This window comes from Leiobunum rupestre, chromosome 7 (genome assembly GCF_980474605.1).
Source record: "Leiobunum rupestre chromosome 7, qqLeiRupe1.1.hap1, whole genome shotgun sequence".
Lineage (NCBI taxonomy): Eukaryota > Metazoa > Arthropoda > Arachnida > Opiliones > Sclerosomatidae > Leiobunum > Leiobunum rupestre.
The window spans coordinates 47,743,706-47,765,204 of record NC_143390.1 but is presented as its reverse complement, the minus strand read 5'-3'; the positions used below and the strand labels follow the sequence as shown (position 1 = coordinate 47,765,204).

At 40.9% G+C, this 21,499-nt stretch overlaps 4 protein-coding genes across 4 annotated transcripts; 1 reads left to right on the top strand and 3 right to left on the bottom strand.

Moving 5' to 3' along the window:
- Positions 1-3,417: 3,417 nt before the first annotated feature.
- On the bottom strand, positions 3,418-4,893 carry LOC149936564 (uncharacterized). Its single transcript, XM_090153697.1, has one exon. The coding sequence runs from the start codon at positions 4,891-4,893 to the stop codon at positions 3,418-3,420; it is 1,476 nt and encodes a 491-aa protein (XP_090009823.1).
- A 160-nt stretch (positions 4,894-5,053) lies between these two features.
- Positions 5,054-5,476, bottom strand: LOC149936563 (uncharacterized). The gene has a single exon (XM_090153696.1). The coding sequence runs from the start codon at positions 5,474-5,476 to the stop codon at positions 5,054-5,056; it is 423 nt and encodes a 140-aa protein (XP_090009822.1).
- An 8-nt stretch (positions 5,477-5,484) lies between these two features.
- LOC149936562 (uncharacterized) lies at positions 5,485-6,441 on the bottom strand. The gene has a single exon (XM_090153695.1). The coding sequence runs from the start codon at positions 6,439-6,441 to the stop codon at positions 5,485-5,487; it is 957 nt and encodes a 318-aa protein (XP_090009821.1).
- A 3,077-nt stretch (positions 6,442-9,518) lies between these two features.
- Positions 9,519-21,121, top strand: LOC149936561 (calcium-activated chloride channel regulator 1-like). Its single transcript, XM_090153693.1, has 11 exons — positions 9,519-9,813; positions 9,887-9,993; positions 12,084-12,260; positions 13,162-13,298; positions 14,818-15,163; positions 16,142-16,438; positions 17,434-17,664; positions 18,517-18,781; positions 18,847-19,029; positions 20,078-20,386; positions 20,708-21,121. The coding sequence occupies exons 1-11, from the start codon at positions 9,519-9,521 to the stop codon at positions 21,082-21,084; spliced, it is 2,724 nt and encodes a 907-aa protein (XP_090009819.1). The 3' UTR covers positions 21,085-21,121.
- Positions 21,122-21,499: the final 378 nt, after the last annotated feature.

The window sequence follows — 21,499 nt, the reverse complement described above, 5'->3', positions numbered from 1 at the left end:
TGGCGTTTCTATTGTCCCTTCGGTTGCCATTCGCGTCCCCCTTGTTCCTTCAGTTTCCATTCGCGTTTCTATTGTCCCTTCGATTACGATTCGCGTTCCCCCTTGTTCCTTCAGTTTCCATTCGCGTTTCTATTGCCCCTTCGGTTGCCATTGGCGTTTCTATTGTCCCTTCGGTTGCCATTCGCGTCCCCCTTTTTCCTTCAGTTTCCATTCGCGTTTCTATTGTCCCTTCGGTTGCCATTCGCGTCCCCCCTTGTTCCTTCAGTTTCCATTCGTGTTTCTATTGTCCCTTCGGTTGCCATTCGCGTTTCTCTTGTGCATTCGGTTGTCATACGGTTTTTTCTTTCAGTTCCCATAGCGGTTTTCTTGATTGCTGAGCTAATAAATGGTTTTCTTTGTTATTCGGTCGACATTAGCTATTTTTTGTCAATCACCTTTTAGGTTTTAGCGAATCTTTTTTGTGTACGTCATTTCTCGTCACAGAAAAGAACCTACCACAAATCTAAATAAAACTAATAAAGTGGCTGGACGATGGAATCTTGCTCGAGACGGTGACGAGAAATGACGTACACAAAAAAGATTCGCTAAAACCTAAAACCTAAAAGGTGATTGACAAAAAATTGCAAATGTCGACCGAATAACTAAGAAAACCATTTATTAGCTCAGTAATAAAGAAAACACCGTATGACAACCGAATGAACAAGAGAAACGCGAATGGCAACCAAAGGGACAATAGAAACGCGAATGGCAACCGAAGGGACCATAGAAACGCGAATGGAAACTGAAGGAACAAGGGGGCTGCGAATGGCAACCGAAGGGACAATAGAAACGCGAATGGTAACCGAAGGAACAAGAGAAAAGCGAATGGTAGCCGAAGGAACAAGGAGAACGCTTATTGCTACTTTAACATAAGATATGCAAAGAAGATCGTATTATTCGAGCAGTTGATATAGAATTATATTAACCCTTTTTCTTCAGTTCAAACACTTCATTAAAAAGTGCATTTTAAAACAATAGATAATTAGCATGGTTTGTTCAATATTGTACGTCTCTAGCTGGCAAAATATTGGTTTTAGAACTTCGGGCCCATTGGCACTTTTGATCAGCATGTCCGATAGTATAACATACCCGAAATTCAGAACATTTAGCCGAAAGACAATTTCCATAGGAAATGTGCGGGGTCCTTTTCCGCATTTTATTTTTCCGGAAAATGGACAACACTAGTGGGCTTCGTCATTGGCAGGAATAGGTTGCCCTCTATCAAGTGGGAGACGGGAGGTTACGCTTAAACGTGAAATTTTATAACTAAATTAATATTAAATTAAAATTAAGATTTAAAACAATATGAAATTACTTAAATTAAATTAATATTAAATTAAAATTAAGATTTAAAATAATATGAAATTACTTAAATTAAATTAATATTAAATTAAAATTAAGATTTAAAATAATATGAAATTACTTAAATTAAATTAATATTAAATTAAAATTAAGATTTAAAATAATATGAAATTACTTAAATTAAATTAATATTAAATTAAAATTAAGATTTAAAATAATATGAAATTACTTAAATTAAATTAATATTAAATTAAAATTAAGATTTAAAATAATATGAAATTACTTAAATTAAATTAATATTAAATTAAAATTAAGATTTAAAATAATATGAAATTACTTAAATTAAATTAATATTAAATTAAAATTAAGATTTAAAATAATATGAAATTACTTAAATTAAATTAATATAGAATATTATTGTTGTGTTAAAAAAAATTAAAAATATAGGTAAAGAAAACGACGCTATTGCGTAAGTAAATTGTTTATTAAATTAACTAGCTTCGAAACAACCTTGTGCCATTGCAAGGTGAAAGAAGAGTGACTAAAACAAATTTTAAATTTTTTTAAACGATCCATGGAGAAATAATAAGAATACAATTTAAACGGAGGAAACACATGGATTTTCAGAACAAAAGTTTATTTAAAAACAGTCGTTTTTAAATAAACTTTTGTTCTGAAAATCCATGTGTTTCCTCCGTTTAAATTGTATTCTTGACTAAATCAACATACATATATATAACTATAGAAATTCCATACTTCTACTTGGAATGCTTATCCTGTCGTATCGCGTATGCTAAGATCACTCTGACGTTGTTGGCTCCGCCTACGAGATAAAAAAATCCCCTCTGACGTTGTTGTCTGTTAAGTTAACTTACTCGTTAGTGACGTCAAAAAAACCGTCAGCCACATCGAGACGAAAATCTGCCGCGATAAGCATTCCAAGTAGAGGAATGGATTCCTGATAACTATACTAAAAAACAGACAACTAAAAAGGGGGATCCAAATTTGAAACCATACATTGTTTATCAATCGTTTTTTTTTATATAAAAAAGGGTAAAAATACGTACTTTAAGAGATTTCTTAGTTTTGGCTATATATTAGGTTGTAGTTAACAATTTTTTTTAAATTTTGCCCGATTTCTTTTGAATTTTGTGAAAGATATTTTCTATAATGCGTGGTTTAAAACCTCTATTAACTTTTACACGTTTTAAACAGGCATCCTCATGAAGAACAGACTCTAAATTACTACAAATTAAGACGATACGCGCGGTGGATTAAAGTTATATGCACTCCATTTTTTTGATTGGAACGGAAATGGGGAAACATCAGAAATGTCATTTCAAGATTTATCAGGAGCGGGCAGAACTTGAATATCCGGGGAGGGGGACATAAAATCGAAAGAGTTATTGCATTATTCTGTTTATTTGTGGACGTTTTAAGCTCATAAAAATTCAGGGGGAGTGAATACCCCCTTGCCCCACCCAAATTACGTCCCTTAGAAACGTGCTTACATTATACATTTTTCTATAGATCCTTGAAGTAAGGGGGGAAATCAAAACTTTCTGCTCTTCAGACTTAATAACCCACGATTGACTACGACGAGGTATAAGAATCAACAATATACATTTATTGAATTAAAAACTTGATGAAGATTACATTACAATAGCGAAAGAAAAGTGATATCATTTATTCACGCGACAAAGCCTTTATATGAAACACAAAAAAACCGTTAATCCCGATAAGTCCATAAAAAAGAAAACGATTCCAAAAATATAAGCGAAAATTAAAAATTCGATTTGATGATAAAAATGTCTTTTTATAAAAAAAACAAAAAGTCCCTTTTTTTAAGTTACAACATCCTCCCGGCGTAATGACCAATCACGGGTCATTTACAAGCTCCAAAGGATACAATAGCTGAACTGCTCTACGAATAATATGTCCATTTGATCTCCGAAGAGAACAGGCTCTGGTTTTTCCGTCTCGACCATTGTGGATTTCAGTGACTCGACCCAGCTCCCAATTCTGGCGTGGTTGTCTGTCTTCGCCAATGAGAACGACGTGGCCGACCTTGATCTCCTACATGTCTCTCTGATTCTGGACGGAGTTCGCGGATCTAAGCTCTCGAAGATACTCGCGTCTCCACTGGCGCCAAAATTGATCGAGCAACGTCTGGCGATATTTAAGTCGTCTAGTAGCGTCTTGTCTCGTCTTCACAGACTTGAATAATTTGGACGGCAAAAGATTATGTCGTTCTCCGAGCAGAAAATTAGCTGGAGTTAACGGTCGAGGATCTTTAGCATCGTTTTCCACGTAGGTGAGAGGTCTGGCATTGATAACTGCTTCCGTCTCGATCAGCGTGGTTTCGAACTCTTCATATGACAACGCACTCCGCCCGAGTATTCTCTTCAAAAAGGGTTTTGATACTTCTAACCAATCTTTCCCAGAAGCCCCCCACCAGGGGGCTCGTTCGACGATGTAACACCATTTTATTCTCCGCTGACTAATCATCTCTTGGACCTTCGAACCTTGAACGGTTTTCCACAAGTCCTTCAGCTCCTTATCGACACGTTGGAATGTCTTGGCATTATCAGACCAAATTTCTTTGCAAATACCCCGTCGTGAAAAGAATCTTCTTAACGCAAGTAGGAAGTTTTCGGCAGAGAGACTCGAAACCAGCTCCAAATGGACGCATCGTGTTACGGCGCATGTGAATAACGCAATATAGGCCTTCGAGCTTGATTTGTCCGTTGTCTTCACGTACACGGGTCCAGCAAAATCAACGCCAGTGATCGAGAATGGTGGCGATTCCAAGACTCTTTCCCTGGGAAGAGGTGCGGTTGTCACGGATACAGCTTTAACTTCACTTCTCTCGCATACGAGACATTTAGAAATCAGGCTTTTGACTGCTTGACGTCCTCGTACGACCCAGAAACGCTCTCGAAGTTTGGTTAAAGTTCCGGTTAGACCAGTATGCATCATGTCTTCGTGATGACGTTGAATCAAGAGATTGGTAAAGTGGAATTTTTGAGGCAATAGGACAGGGTGCTTTTCTTCGTATGAGAGATCAGAAAATTCCAGTCTTCCGCCGATTTTCATTATTCCATTTTCCAAAAACGGAGCCAAGAGCGAGATAGTGCTTGCTTGAGACAACGGTAGCTTCGACTTTAGTGCTCGATATTCTTCAGGATACGCTTGAATTTGAACTTGTTGAATCCAATATCGTTCGGCTTCGTTGATCTCTTCGCTAGATAATACTGCACGGCGGTTTTCTTTCGTACGGAGACGGCGAATGAATCCCAATACGTTTGCGGTGACTCGAAGTAGTCGGTTAAATCTGCTATAATCTTCGACGTTGAGTAAAGGTTGGCTTTCGACTTTAGGCTCGGATATGCAGGCACACTGGATAATTTCTTCTTGAAACTTTGGACGAAGTTCGTCGCTAATCTCGATAACTCGTGTGGGTACGCCCTTTCGAAAAGACCATTGGTGTTCTGGTTGGGTAAGAAATTCAGGACCAGTCCACCAAGTGCTGTTTTTTATGAGACTTGTCATTTCTTGTCCTCTTGTAAGACGGTCCGCCGGATTTAATCGCCCTGGGCAATGAGACCATGAACTTGGATCAGAGCCCTCTTGGATTTCACGAACCCTATTCGCGACGAATGGCTTCCAGCGACTTGCTGTACCCTTGATCCATCCAAGTGCTATGTTTGAATCAGTCCAATACCGGTTTTTTGGTGACAGATGAGAAATAGCTCTGAACGTGATTGGTAAGCCGGACCGCAATGACAGTTCCCATCAATTCTAAGCGAGGTAATGTCACCCGCTTCAATGGTGCTACTCTGGCCTTGCTAGCGATCAATTTGGTTCCAATTTCGCCTTTCTCCGTGACGTATCGAAGGTATATGACAGCTGCGTACGCTTTCTCAGAACTGTCGCAAAAGGTGTGAAGCTCAAAACTCTTGATATTGTCGTCGCCCACTTGGTCCATGTAATATTGTGATATTGACAATTCATGAAGCGCTGGAAGCTCAAGACACCAATCGTCCCATCGCTTAGCTAAGTCATCAGGTAGAGTAGAATCCCAGTCCACGCCCCTTTCCCATATCTCCTGGAAGAGGATTTTTATGCGGATCATGAACGGGCTTAAGAATCCAACTGGATCGAAGATTCTTGATGAGGCCTGGAGAACGAATCGTTTAGTATTTTTTTGCTGATTAGAAACTCGAGGAGCGCCGACACGTCAAATTGTAGAACGTCTTTATTCGGGTTCCAACTGACTCCAAGGACTTTGAACGAGGATCTTTTCTCTTCAATTTCCTTTGAAGATGAAACGTCTTCTGCTTTCTCTTCTCCCCAACGCTGTCGTAGTGGCTTGGAATTGGTCTTCCAACGCCTTAGGTTCATGCTCGAATCTTGCATGATTTTCTTGGCTTCTACGGATCTCTTCAAGACCACATCTTCGTCGTTTTCGCTGCCGATCAAATCGTCGACGTAAAAGTTTTCTTCTAACAGGCGACTTGTTTCGGGATACGTTTCTTTGTACTTTAGAACGTGGTGACGTATGGTTCCGGCAAGCAGGAAAGGACTTGGTGAAACACCGAATAGAACCCTCTTGAATCTCAAAATTTTTGGCTCTTGGTTCTTCGCCGGGTCGTCTGTCCAAAGAAATCGAACTGCATCTGTGTCGTCTTCATGGAGTTCGATCTGAAGGTAAGCCTTCTCGATGTCAGCCGTGAAAGCGATCTTTCCAATACGGAACGTGACGAGAAGCTTTATTAGATCTGTGTTCCAGCTTGGACCGGTGTAAAGGCAATTGTTGAGCGACGGAGAATTCTTTTCATGAGATGAACCATCGAATACCACTCGCAGCTTCGTACTTGTTTTGTCGTTTCTTAAGACTGCGCGATGTGGCAAATAGTTAATTACTCTCGATTGCTGATTGATTTCTTTCTTCGGCACTTCTTCGACGATACCTTGCGCGAGGTAGTCCTTGATGACTTCGGCATACTGGACGTGGAATGAGGGATCTTTTTGGAAGCGATTTTTAAGGACGAAAATCGTTTGAGCGCAGACGGGTAATTGTTCGAACTTAAGAGTCATATCTTCCTTCCAAGGTAACTTGACCTAGTAGCGGTGGTTATGGTATTTGATCGTGGCGTTCAGTTGTTCAATGACTCTTTGATCTTCGTTGGATGGTGATACCGAAGAATCCAAAATGCCTAAAGCATCCAAGTCCCAGAATTTTCGCAGCTGTACGGATGCCAGTTCTTCCTCCATTATTACGTTCATTCCACACACCGACTCCACGCCGAGAGTGCACCAATCTACAACTGAGGGACCATGAAGCGTCCATCCAAATTTCGTGTCAACTGCAGTCATATCTCCAAATCGCTGGATGATACCGGATACGACCTTCCAATAGTAATCGGCGCCGATAATGAGAGTGAGTTCCAGGTTAGTTTCACTAGGATCTTCCGCGAGTCTGATACCTCGGGCTTCCATTTCTTTGCGCATCGCATCCGTGGCAACTGGTACAACGGCCCGATTTAAAACCGGACCTTCTAGAGCTTCCACTTCGATCTCGTTTTTCATGGTTAAATCGCAGAGTCGAATTTTAACTCGCCTTCTCTCCGCCAGGATTGGTTTTTCGCTTCCGAAGGGATAGATTCTTTTGAATTCGATTCCGGTTACTGGAAGATTCAATCGTAGTGACGTGATTCCGTGATGAAAGTCCGTTGACTAGCTGTGTCCAAAAGACATCTGAATTTCTCTTGGTTTCGTCCTGCGATAATTTTTACAGGAACAGTTTGAAGTAATATGACTTTGGGACTGATTTGTTTGAGATCTCGTTGACTGATGCGCAGCTAATGGCTACAGATTCTGACGATGGTAATTGTGTTTGAGTCAGTTCCTTGTCTGGAAATTTCTCGTCGCATACCGCTTCGTCGTGTCTCTTCTTGCACGTCTTACAAGTTATATTTGCCTTACATTGCCACGCTCTGTGCTTGTACCGCAGACATATGAAACATCTCCCCTTTCTCTTCAAGATTTCTCGCCTCTCGGACACGCATCTATCTTCCGTGACAGTGGAAAACGCAGCTGTGGATGACAGACGTTGTCTGGATTTGGAATCTTGAGACCAATTCTTTGGTTTCAAGCGCTCAGAAGACGGATTGGAAGGATTACTTCTTGAATACTGGTTCCAGTCAAAAACGCGTGTTTCTCTCTTGCTTCGATCTCTCTTCGTAGAAAATTCAATAATTCGCTAACAGTGAAGTCTTCGTCGTCTTCCCTCTTTCTAGCAAATTCAAAGGACAGGTCGCTTGGTATGAGCTTCATGAGCAGAGTGTTCAACATGGACTCGTAGCTTTCACTCGGGACCCCAAGAGACTCAAGGCTCTTGACTTGAATTTCACATCTGTCGTAGAGGTGTCTCAAACCGACTGATTCGAGAGCGAAGAGTTCATTAATATGAGAATTAATGATTAAACGTTTCTTTCCAAAGCGGGTCTGTAGGATTTCTTTAGCGCTATGGTAATTCATCGGTGTCAAAGCCAATCCGGAAACTGCCGCTGCTGCCTTCCCACGCAGGTAACTTTTCAGGTAACTGAATTTCTGTGCGGCATTGAGACAAGGATTGAAATCGATTGCCGTCTCGAAGATGGACCAAAACCCCGTCCAGGAAGTCGGATCGCCTTCAAATTTTTCCAGACTCAATTTCGGTAGTTGAATTGACATTGCCATCGGTCGAGTCGTAGTTGTCGAATCTGTGTCTGAATCGTCTTCCGAAGGATCTGGTCTATGACTTCGTTGGTGTTCTGCATCAATCATTTCTTTCTCGATGGCGTCAACGGCTACCAGTGACAAGATGGTTTCTTCTAACGCTTCCATACTCGTTTCTTTGTCTTTAAGCTTAAACAGGAATTCTTTAAGCTTCTTGCTGGATGGCGGTTCTTTCTTCAGTTCTAATTTAACGTTGCTTTGAATGTTGGTAATCATTCGTCTTATGACAGCTCTTTTCTGTTGTTCTTTCTGAAGTTGATTAGCAGCTGTCGCCATAGTCGTTTGTGAGTTCTTTCAGTCTGAACGAAGAGATTTATCTAGAAGTCTTCGGTTAGATAGTAGCTGAATCTAAGTCCCGTCCCGGGTTTCGGCACCATGAAGTCAGGGGGGAAATCAAAACTTTCTACTCTTCAGACTTAATAACCCACGATTGACTACGACGAGGTATAAGAATCAACAATATACATTTATTGATTTAAAAACTTGATGAAGATTACATTACAATAGCGAAAGAAAAGTGATAGCATTTATTCACGCGACAAAGCCTTTATATGAAACACAAAAAAAACCGTTAATCCCGATAAGTCCATAAAAAAGAAAACGATTCCAAAAATATAAGCGAAAATTAAAAATTCGATTTGATGATAAAAATGTCTTTTTATAAAAAATCAAAAAGTCCCTTTTTTAAGTTACAACAATCCTAGTTTCAAAATTAATTGTATTACTTTTGATGTTGACGTCTAAAAAATTAGGATCTTTATTAACCTCATTCTCGAAAGTAAATTTTATGTCTGGGTAAAGTAAGTTTATATAATTTAAAAAAGGTTTCTTTTGATTGTGCCACAAACTTGCTCTCAAATTTGTCAAGAAAAATGCATTTAGTATAAGGGAAAAACCACTTCCCATACTTACACCACTTTGTTGAATGTAAAAAGCACCAAGATACATAAAATGTGAATTTTCTACATAGTCTCATAGAACTCGATTAAGCTCACAGTTTCGTCTACTGTTGTAGTTTTATTATAGTTGACAATGGCACAAAGCTGTGCCAAAACTAGTCGGTTATTAAATTTAGTAAGCAATTTACTTACGCAATAATGTGGTGATTCTTTACCTATATTTCGTATCCCTAAGCCTAAGGCGTTACACTCGTTATATTTATTATTGTTGTGATTATCTCGACGAATGTTAGGTTTCAGGAATGTATATAGTGACTAAAGTGCCGGACTATATTTCGCCTTTCGGCAACTTTGTTTATCATTCCGCTTGATTTACAATGGCGAGTTAAAATTATTTTCTCCATGATTGGGGCGCCATCATACGACAAACCATCAAATTTAATTTAAATATACAACAATTGGTTTCTACAACCGGAAGTTCCTTTTTTCCAGAATATGTTCACGAAAGGATCCGAATTCTTGTTCAAGGTGACGAGCCAGCGTTTGTACTTCAAAAACGTGACAATCGTCATTCCGGAAACTTGGGAAGAAGATTACGGACAATCGTCCGTCTTTACGGACTATTTTTCGCAGTCTCACGTTCGTATCGCGGAGGCCAATCCCGAATTCGGAGACGCGCCCTACACCCTTCAGCCGGGAGAATGCGGCGACCAAGGAGAATACATCCATTTCACTCCCAAATTCGTCACGGAAATGGACGGATGGACCAAGGAGGAATACGGAAACGTTGGTAGTTGTCTTTTAGTTTTTTTGGATTAGCTCGAATCCAGGTTAGAATTTTACTAAGAAGTGTTACATTTTAGAAAGACAACTGATCCACGAGTTCGCTCATTTCCGGTTCGGAGTGTTCGACGAGTATGGCACTCCCGGAGAGAGTCGATTCCCAGCGTTCTACAATGAGGATGGAATGGTACATGACTTATATCCTAAGTAACATAATACAATAAGGAAACATTATCACAGAACTTATTTTCAAAGCTATTTGCGCAATATAGGTTTATTTCTCAGCAGAGAGCCCTCTAGTAGCTAAATATCCGTAAGGGAAAATATACTTTTATTTATAATGAATTTTATCAAGTAGGTTAACACGCTAATCAGTTCGAGTGAATACCAAGTCGGAGCTTGGCGAGAGTGTCAGTGTCGAGAAAAGGTTCTGTCAGGATATTATATTAAAACAATAGAAAGTGTCACACTTATTGTTATTATGTTACTTATGCTTACATCAAGAATAAATTCGTGGTAACAGTTAATATGTGAAAAGCAGCATATATTCACGCAGTGGCGTCGCTAGGGAATTTAAGGCGGCGCTTGAGCCACCTGTATCATTTCTAAAGCGCCACCTAAAATTTCCGAAAAGCGCCACCTAAAATTTCCGAAAAGCGCCTCCTAAAATTCAGAATTTTTCCAATTCACTCAAGTGGCGAAAAGTTTCTTCGAAATTCTTCCTTAAAAATACTCATCAACAACTTAATTTTTCCAAGTCAACTTTCCAAACTTCTTTGGACCAGGGCTTATGACTTAAGCGCCGCCAGTTTTGAAATCCTGGTGACGCCACTGTATTCACGATATGATTCCTGAGCTTTTAAATGTATCTCTTTATCAGAGTGATAGTTTCGGGTGCCATATATATATAAACTAGCTGAGGGCCCGCCTGCCCTCAGCTAGTAGTGTGTTTCGAGGCACTCCACCCCAGTACGCCCCCCCCCAACCCCTTTTACCCATGCGATAATTTCCGTGGCACTCTTTTCCCCATAGTCGAACCACCGCAGTAAGGCCCCCTCTTTTTTTTCCAGGCGATAATTTCCATGGTACCCTTAACCCCATAGTCGACCTCCTCCCGTAAGGCCCACTCCCCCTTTTCCCATACGATAATTACCGGGTACCCCCAGTAAGGCCCTTCCTCCCCCTTTTCCCCATGTGATAATTACCGGGGTACTCCCCATTTTTCCCATTTGATAATTACCGTTCCTTCTCTTTTTTCTCAGGTTATAATTACCGTGGTACACTTTTCCCCAAAGTAGAACCACCCCAGTAAGGCCCTTCCTCCCCTTTTTCCCCATGTGATAATTACCATGGTACTCCCCATTTTTCCCATTTGATAATTACCGTTCCTTCTCTTTTTTCTCAGGTTATAATTACCGTGGTACCCTTTTCCCCAAAGTAGAACCACCCCAGTAAGGCCCTTCCTCCCCTTTTTCCCCATGTGATAATTACCATGCTACTCCCCATTTTTCCCATTTGATAATTACCGGGGTATTCCCCATTTTTCCCATTTGATAATTACCGGGGTATTCCCCATTTTTCCCATTTGATAATTACCGTTCCTCCCCTTTTTTCTCATGTTATAATTACCGTGGTACCATTTTACCCATAGTAGAACCACCCCAGTAAGGCCCTTCCTCCCCCTTTTGCCCATGTGATAATTACCGGGGTACCGCTCCCCCTTTTGCCCACGTGATAATTACCTGGGTACCCCTCCCCCTTATGACCATGTGATAATTACCGTGGTACCACCTCTCCGCTTTTCCCATGTGATAATTACCGTGGTACCCTTTTTCCCGCAAAAACAACTCAAACTCGCAGAAGTACCAAACCCCTTGCACCCCTTTAAACCCCCTGTATTCAATGGCTGATGCATAAAGGCCACGGAACGTACGCCGAGAGGGCCACGGGACTTCCAAATCGGAACGACCCCGAAACCCCCCCCCCCGCCTCCCACCTCCCCGTTTCCGAAACTCACAGGCCTTCTGAAACTATCCCATACGACCCCCCCTACCCCCCTCCGAAAGTTAGACGCTTTAGCGCCTGCTGCCATCTGTAGGGGAAAATTCGGAAATTGTCTTCCCCCTTTCCGTGAAACGTTCAGCGTAAAGGCTCGTCCAATTAAATTTGTACACAACACTGTGTTTAAAGGCTAGCTGCGTTCTCCTTGTGTTTGTTGCTCTTAGATGGCACGTTGGTTATGGCTTATTGGTGTTTTGAATATAACGCAAATTTCAGATATTCCCGACAAGCTGCATTAAGGACATCAAGGGTTGGATTGAGCAGGAAAATGGCGACCCTTGCGTCATTTACGAAGGCGGATCTGTCGGAGACGAATGCCTCTTCGTGCCAGACATGGCGCCCGGCGGTCAAAGTCTGGAAGCTTCTCTCATGTACATGCCGTTTTTGCCTTCCGTAAGTTGACGTAAATTACATAAGGAATGTATTCGGATGAACAGAGAATATTTGAACAGCACCTGGTTCCCTTCTTATTGAATACTTTACAGTTAAGTTAAAAATATATGTAAAGGGACAGACGGCGACCCTCCGGAACACGGCGCCCTAGGGCTTAGCCCTATCCAGTTCAATCGTAGAGATGTGCCTGAATTTATTCCCCATTCTCTCGGCTTCTGCACTCTAGACAAAGAATATAAAGCCCCAGGAATGGAAGGATTGATATTATTCGCCGCGTGTTTTGGTTGCGCTAGAAACTTCCGACAAAGCAAATCAGAGTAACCGGAAACGGTTACGCAACCCGGCCTCTCTTTAAAAACGAGAGGCGCAAAAGTTCCACTAGACGGAGCTACACCTTCCATTCCTGGGGCTTTATATTCTTTGCTCTATAAATCGCTTTCTCTAGATGTAGGCGGTCGAGGCGGACGATATACGGTTTTATAATTTTATTTAATTTTTTAAAATTGTGTATCTGAAAATTTTCATTGATTTCGGGAACGTTGAAAAATTGGGATTTGGACATTGGAAAAGAAGAATGTGAAAATGTGTCAAATAAAAAAGTAAAATCGTGCCAAAAAGTACTAAAATACTAAATCAATATCCTATTGGAAACACAGTCAGACATTAAAAATTAATTATTCAAAAATCTTAAAAAGATACGTGGATTTCGCTTTCAGGTGATGGAACTAAACATCGCAGACGTCGTGTTTTGGCATTTTCGTGAATTGTTGAATCTGGCTATTCCGCGAATCATGAAAACTGAAATTATAGCAGCGAGCCCATATTGTCTGTTAAAACGAATACATTATTGATTACGCTCGTCGACGTATCGAGCGCTTATAAGTAATTTTGACACTTTCAGATGGGAGGCTATTGCGAAGACGGTGATGTGTCGGCAAAAAAGAAGCACAACTGGAGAGCCCCGACTAAACAGAACGCCTTCTGTCAGTACAAGAGTGCTTGGGAAGTCATCAAAATGCATCCGGATATGAAAAAGAGGTGATACGCAATAAAAATGGCGCCTTTCAATAGCATTTTTTAAATTATGAATAGTGTAGCGTAAGCTTAGCTATTCTTATAGGCTGCGTGTATAGTTTAAATTTTGGTCACAATGATCGCGGCTTACTGAACGAGTTTTAAAATTGAATGTGGAAACGTTGTCTGCTCATTGAAAATTTTCTCCGTACAACAGCGAAAGGTTTTAGGCTAGAAACTGGCTAGAAGCCTAGAAACATGTATATACAAAAGTCGTCAGCTATTTCTACATTCATTAGTTGGGAAGGTTTCTCGAGGTGCTTTTTTCACTTTTCTCAGTATTTTTTACTAGCTTCGCCTCAATATTTTTGGACTCGCAAACTTGGACCAATAGTTCTTTTTATAAAATAACCTTGGCCATCTTGTTGAAATGTTGCCTCCCCGCTTCAGCTGTGGATCCGTTTTCTCTCCCACTAAAGAGTTTATGAACTCATTCTTAGGCATTGGCTGAACTATTCCAGGGCAACATTTCAACAAGTTGGGCAAGCGTAAAGACATTTTATAAAATCAACTATTTGTTATCTTAAGCCCAGTTCCCACTATACAATTAATTGGGCCACTTAAATGTATCCAACTAATTGTAATGAAGAAAATTGCCTAGTGTGAACAGAAATATTGCAACAATGATACCAATTATTTCTGTTCACACTATGCAATTTTCTTCATTAAAATTAGTTAGATACATTTAAGTGGCCCAATTAATTGTATAGTATGAACTGGGCCTAAGAGTCAACTCAATATTTTTGCACTAAGACCACTTTGCGAGCTTAAAACAGTGCATTGGATCTTTAGACCGCTAATAAGGAATTAAGCCCAGTTCACACTATACAATTAATTGGGCCACTTAATTGAAACCAACTAATTGTAAGCAAGAAAATTGAATAGTGTGAACAGAAAAATTGTAACCATTGTTCCAAATTTTTCTGTTCACACTGTACAATTTTCTTGTTTACAATTAGTAGGTTTCAATTAAGTGGCCCAATTAATTGTATAGTGTGAACTGGGCTTTAGAAGCGAGAACAATTTAAACTAGATCGTTCCGACTCTTCCGAGTGAACTGGCTGGAAAATAGGGATTAGATAATATCGCGTGTAAACTTTCGGAATTGTCGGAACCGCAAAGCTATTCGTACCACCATGGACTGTAAATTTTAGAGGACGAGTAAAGCGTAGCCTTCTCCTGTAGAATTTTGGTTTCCCCGAGCATCAATCACTTCGAACTAGAGAGAGAGAGTCCATCAAGGTCATTCGTACCACGCATAGAGATAGACCCCCCCCCCCCCCCCGCATGTTATCTGGAAATCTGGCCGACCGAAAGACACGCGCTTTAGTTTTTTTTTATGACCTTGAGCGACTCCCGTCAGCCTGATCGGTGAACGGGGCGTAAAATACCTCGGGAATACCGGTCCTCTAAAATTTACAGTCCGTGGTACCACGAATAATTAATTTACCTTCGTGTATTAAAGCAATTGAATTCTTTCTAGCGCCGTAACGCCTATTGTTAATACCAAACCCACTTTCAACGTGGTGCGTTTCGCCGGAAATGAAGCCAGAAGGACCGTTTTAGTCATGGACGTCTCGAACAGTATGACGACTGACGGCATCGACAGAATCGGAAAATTGAATAGAGCCGCCAGTCGCTTCGTCAAAGACACCATTCCTTGGCAAGTTTCATTGGCCATGGTGGAATTCGGGCCAACAGCCAGAATTACAGTAAATATGACCAAAATAACCAACGCCACTGTCAGGGAATACCTAGTGACGAAGGTTCCCAAGAGAGCGAACGGCGGAGGAACGTCCATCGGCAGTGGATTGCAGCAAGCCCTCGCAGTAACTGAGTTTCAGCTTACGTGAGTCTGTATTTGGGTGAACAGAGAATACGTGAGCAGTTGCCTATTTGCCTCGTGATCCCCCGAAGAAAACCACGCCCCTCAGCCTTTCCTCGCCTAACCTTTCCCTGTTCTCTCGGTAAAAAGGGGAAGACACTCTCTCCGGGTGTAGACGGAGAATTTCTCCCGATAGTTGTCAAAGCAGAGGCTGTAGTTGCTGCTTCATATTCTCTATTAACCTCAATACATTCTTGGTTTAAAGGGAAATAGCCAAGCGTTAACTATTTAGTCCAAAAACTACGAAACCTTGGAACCCAGGGTTCCCCGAGGTATTACCACTGGTAGAAAAAAACCTGTTAACACCATGACTCGTGTTCTTTGAACCCCGTCTGTCACCACGGCGACACGGCTGCCGCGTTAAGGAGCTCGTGCAGTGAAATGCGAACATTAAGGTGTGATAGGTAAAAAAGGACTATGTAAATAAATCGAGGTAACCAGCGTAAAAAGGTAACTTAAACAGTATTTAAAGTCCCCTTTGCTTGTTTTGCGCTTGTTTCAGCCACACTTTGAAGCTCTCTGGCGCTCTTTTAACTCATCGTAGGGAAATGGGGAAAAAACAGGCATACTTCTCAGCTCACACCCTACAAAATTTTGCATAACCTTTTGAAACACCCTGTATACCTATATAATTGGTCTATTGTAAAAACCTAAATAAATTTGTTTTTGCAATTTCCGCGGAGTGACTCTGCTTGTAGATACGCGTATTAAAATAAAATGGCGCTGATTTTAGAGTTAATATTCGAGTGATAGGGGAAGGAATAGTTTCACCCACTGCAGACTTTCGGTGACTTTTCAAATTAATCTACCGGGATCTTGTTCAAATTTGAAATAACCCGATATTTGGAAAACCTTGGCGTTTCCCTTTTCAATTATATTTTCCCCACAAACTATGTAGACTAACACTAATTCTCCGATTAAGGCTTTGAAGGCTAACGGTGGTAAAACTGAAGGCGCCACCATCATTCTTATTTCGGACGGTGAAGAGAACATTGTTCCTAAAATAGCCCGTGTTCGACCAGACGTTCTAAAAGCCAAGGTGATTATTAACACCATCGCCATCGGCGGGAAAGCCGCTTCGGATTTGGAGAGTCTGGCCACGGCCACCGGCGGAAGAAGTTTCTATTTCCCGGACACGGTGGAGGAAGTCGCCGGTTTGGACACCGCTTTCCAGTCTTCTATTTCTTCACAAACTGACGTTGAGCTACAACCATTGACGGTAAAGCTAAATGCCAAGTCTTAAATAACCACGGAATTAGCTCCTCCTCTATACCTCGTGCAAGCGAATCCCACTAATCGTAACTTGCCATTTTTCAAGCCCTATTTCCGAAATTAAAACAATTCTGTGAGCCTTTAAAGGGAATATAACCTCTGTCCTTTCAATCAACGTCAATATTTCCTCTTCTAGATTTTCACATTTGCACAAATCGGAAAAATAAAAAATTGAAAGATAAACTACTTAAAAGGGTTTTTAATGTTTTTTAACTTTTTATCGATATATAATGTCTAATATCAGTAAACATACGACAAAACATTCATAGTGTATTAGTGTTACATTGTTAATCAATTTAAACTAGTCTAAAGGTTTAGTTTTACTTTCAGATTCGAAATTTAAATTTGCAAACAATGTATTAAACTAATCATGGAATGAAAACGTTTTATTTTTTTCCGGAAAAATACGGAAAATGTTCTAGACAAAAGCCCTCGGTCATTTTCCGGAATATTTTCCGACTTACAACACACCAAGTATGCCAAAAAAAAATTGATTTTAACTTTTAAAATCCTCAAAATTCTACTGAAATGTATGTATGTTTGAGATTTTGAAAATGAATCACTTGGGCCTACCTTGGATTAATAATTAAAGCGTTTGCTTTTATTATTAATCCAAGAGCCTACGGTAGTGTCTTAGGAATACGCCTAGCTTATTATTATTATTATTATTACTATATTTCGGAGTCTTCGGGAAATAAAAATGTCAGAAAATTCTACTAACGCGTTCAAGGTTATATTCCCTTTAATAGGCGCTCAATAAAAGGTTCCCCTACTGTCTCACCTCCCTAAACACTGGCATGCTACCCGACCTTTAAAGAGAAAATACTCAGCTTTGGCAGTATAAAGAAAAACCAAAGAGACACGGGTTGTATGTCCAGTCGCGATAGCATGAACTACGTATTTGACTAGCGAGACCTTTATTAATTCTCTTAAATAACGCAGATTGTCCAAGATACTACCAATTTAACAGCGGGCAAGGTAGTGCTCCAAGAACTGAGCCTGGACAAGGAGCTCGGCAAAAACACCGTCTTCACCTTTAGAAGCTCGAAGCTGGCCAATGTCCACATAACTCTGCAGTCTCCGAGCGCCAAAATGTATTTCGACAAGTCTTCCGAATTTAACGAGGATTTGTTTGTGACGCTTCGAAAGAAATTTACTTTTGAAGAAGCGGAGGTCATTTTTTCGTATTATCCCTTAACCTCAATACATTATCGGTAAAATCACGGCCAGCTTTGATCACGCGCTGTTCGCGCTACAGCGGCCAACCCATTCGTTGAAGTTTCTATGTTAACCTATGAACAAATATCTGTATGGTTTGAGCGCCCCTAGCGGAATATTATTTTTATAATAGTTTTTGCATTGAAGCCAATGTAAAAACGAGCGTGGCGCTGAACTCCCACAGTGTATAGAGGGAAAATCCTTGTTCGCGGAATTTCCGCGAATGGGTTGCCCGCTATAGCGCGAGAGATCAAAGTTGGCCGTGGTAAAATATACCGAGGTATTATAATAACATATATGTAGGTAACATGAAATAGTAAGTATGACAATTATCAAAAACTGCTCACAAACTTCCTGTTTTTCTACTGCAGCGGTTCCCAAAAGGTGTTCAACGGAACCCCAGGGTTCCGTGGAAGGGTCACAGGGGTTCCGAGAATTCGCAGCGTGGCCATCTTTGTTTGTGTCAAGAGTCTTTTAAGATAAGTTAAAAAATGAGTTGTGGTTCCGATAGAATTAGGTGGATAATTTAGTAAAATAAAATGTTATAAGGTTGTGTCGAAACTGGTCGGCCTTTTTATATTTTAATGAAAATAAATATAGCTACTTTTACTTACGCAATATGAACGTGTTTTTTTGTTTATTATTTTAATGGATAATTTATGGTTCCATAGCGAAACAAATTGGGAACCGCTGTTCTACTGAACTGAAATGGCTAATCATTAAAACAATAGGAAATGTCATACTTATATTTCGTTACTTATGATTGTAGGAATGGATGTTTTTAAAAACTCTTTTGAAAATTTGTAGTCTGGACAATGGATTGTATTTTACAACTCCAGCGTCACGTCTAGCATCTCCGTTAGTCTCACTTCGGAAGTTCGCGACCCGCGCGATCAGCCGATCCGAGCATCGTCGTGGTTCGACAAGGTGGAGTTCTCGTACCCGGCTTACGTCAAGGTTTTGGCCAGGGTCACGAAAGGTTACAACGTCGTGATAAACGCCACCGTTAAAGCCACGATCGTCCGACCAGACGGTAAAAGCGTCGAGATACCCCTCAGAGACAACGGTGCCGGTAAGCGAGCCGAACACGGTAATCTTCGTGCCACGGATTGAACGTATCTGTATTCGCACGAATAGGAGCCGATGCCATCCAAGATGACGGCATCTACTCGAGCTTCTTCAAGGGATTCGTTGCCAATGGAAGGTACGCCGCCGTGGCCACAGTCGTCAACGATGGCAAAGCCAGAATTAAAACGTCGGGAGCTAATTATGGTCAAGTGTCGAGAGCGCCTTCGATACCCAAGAGTGACCGAACCAAAGGTACCAAGCTATTCAATTGCGCGCTCAATGTTAAACCCGCACCATCCTCCGGTAGCGGGGGTTTGAAATATATCTACTATTGCTTCATGGAAGAATGTATTTATTTAAACTTAGAAGTTAGAGATAATATCTATATTCGTTTTGACCGCGGGCACCATAGCCCCGCAATCAGGTCACCGACGACGTCATTTTCGGAAACCAATCATATAATGGGCCGATTTGTTTGACACAATAAGGGGAGGAGTCAATTTCGGGGTTAAGTAGTGGGAAGCGAGCTAAGCTAAAAATTGTCTCAACATAGAGATTATTTCATATACATCTTTGGTCACGTGAGCTTTCGAAGATTTATCACGAAGTTTAGTTTGAATAGACACGTTTCCCAATGCTGCCACCACAGCGCTGGCGTCAGGCTTTGTTCCAGGCCTTTGTTTCCCTTATTTGTTGGTATAAGAAGAAACTTTCGCCGCTAGTGGCGTGATCGAACGAAAGGTCCTCAATAAGCAAACGACTCGTCTTTTACGTTTTAAAAATAGGCGTTGTCAAGACTACCAAAAGGAATAATACAATTGTTGTCAAAACGTAATAACCAGGCATAGTTACAAATTACGTAACGCATTAAGGGGGAGGGGAATTTTTAAAAGCATTACTAAACGTTACAAGCGGAGGGCGAGGGTGCTGAAATATGATACGTTACGCATCATAATTATATACCGGAACCTCAATTATCGTGTCTAAAGCTACATCAGAAAAATAATATATCAATTAGTAAATATTCCTACGCAGTGTCCATGTAATACGGCGGTAAATTCGCTCCAAATAGAATTCTCCTCGAGCCTGCTAAGTTTTGTTTCATTTTGTGGATGGTTAACTAAGAGATACATTATTGATTTGTGGTAAAAGTAAGTGTATTCGTGGTGCTATTATACTTTTGGTTACTAAGGGGAGGGGTAGTCGATTTTTGCCCTTACCTAATTTGTGAACAAATAACCGACACACTTACGGAACATAAATATACGAGTTCGTAGAATTAAGCTTTGGGGTTTTTTAGGAGCATCTCAAGCAAATTTTTCGATGGACACATTCCGTCAAGTGGAAGGACCCATTCCCGAACCGCAATCCACCAGCGAACCAACGGGCGATTTCTCCCGTAACGTAGATTTGGGAAACTTCCAACTGTCTAATTACGTCAACGACCATCGAGATATTACCGCGCCCAATAGGGTGACCGATCTCAGAGTGGAATCCATCTCGGAACCTATCACGGTCGTCCATTCGAATATAACAGGCGAAGAACAAACGTTGAGGACAGTCACGCTGGTTTGGACCGCGGCCGGCGATGACTTGGACGAGGGAAAAGGTAATTATTCGCGATAATGTTTGCCTCGTGATCCCCGGTAGAAAAACCACGCCCCTTCTCCTTTCCATTTTTCCATGTTTTAAATATTTCGCCTAAAGTTGTTTTTAATTTTATTCTTCTGATTTTCTACGCGAGTTGTCAAATAAATTTTAGCTTAATGGTTGGGTAAATCTTTAAAAAAGGTTAGGGAAAAGCCAGGGAATTTAAAGATGAAAATATTGTGGTAGCCTTGTATTGATTTGTTTCCCCACAATCAATTGGTAAATCGGTCTATTTGTTTTTAATCTTTGAGACGCAAAAATATCTCTTGAACTATTTTAGCCACGTCGGTGGAAATCCGCGGATCCCTGTTTGGAGAGAAACTTTTCATGAACTTCGACCAAGAGGTCCAGTTGTCCACTGAAATGGTGATGGTGGAAGCCGGAAGTCTTCAATGGGCGACTTTGGATACGCCTTTGGAGTGGGATTTAACGAGAGGAGAGATAGATTTGTATTTCGCTCTGAGGAGCGTCGATAAGGCGGGGAACAAGGCATCCGTCTCCAACATCGCGTCCGGACACATTGGCTACAGCGCCCCACCTTGGATTCAAGATAAAAGTAACAAGGCCTCCAAAACCGGGATGATCGTCGGCGTCATCATTGGAGTTTTAATCGGAATCGGACTCATTGTAGGGGTCGTTTTCTATTGCAAGAAATAAAGACATTTCGAGCAAAAAACATTTGACTCGCGACAAACGACTTGTTTTATAAACCTAAACCAAGACTGTATTTATCGCTATAGTCCTAGTCGATACTACGCCGCAAAATAATAATTTTTCTTCCTTCATGTTGTGTCGGGAAAACAAAATAATCCGAATCTGACAACACGCGCTGTGTCTCCACACCGTTATTTTTGAATTATCGACTAAGACTTTTGATGGGGAATGACTATTTTGAGACGATGTTTGCGTTTTTCCCAATGCACCACACGGTCTTCCAGTACGTTCCTTCCCGAAAATGCCAATCAAATTGGCACGGTATATGGTTGGTTCCCTAAAACGTACGTCTCCCGAAGCTGTTTAAACACACGCTGATGCCGTTTTCCGTCCCCCCGGACAACCCTCGTGAAAGGGG

Excerpts from the sequence above, each read along its gene's own strand:
- LOC149936564 (XM_090153697.1), bottom strand. The coding sequence starts at position 4,893 with ATGACAAGTCTCATAAAAAACAGCACTTGGTGGACTGGTCCTGAATTT.
- LOC149936563 (XM_090153696.1), bottom strand. The coding sequence starts at position 5,476 with ATGATCCGCATAAAAATCCTCTTCCAGGAGATATGGGAAAGGGGCGTG.
- LOC149936562 (XM_090153695.1), bottom strand. The coding sequence starts at position 6,441 with ATGACTCTTAAGTTCGAACAATTACCCGTCTGCGCTCAAACGATTTTC.
- LOC149936561 (XM_090153693.1), top strand. The coding sequence starts at position 9,519 with ATGTTCACGAAAGGATCCGAATTCTTGTTCAAGGTGACGAGCCAGCGT. Across the intron at positions 9,814-9,886 it reads GGAGGAATACGGAAACGTTG|AAAGACAACTGATCCACGAG; the intron begins GTAGTTGTCTTT and ends GTTACATTTTAG. Across the intron at positions 12,261-13,161 it reads ACATGCCGTTTTTGCCTTCC|ATGGGAGGCTATTGCGAAGA; the intron begins GTAAGTTGACGT and ends TGACACTTTCAG.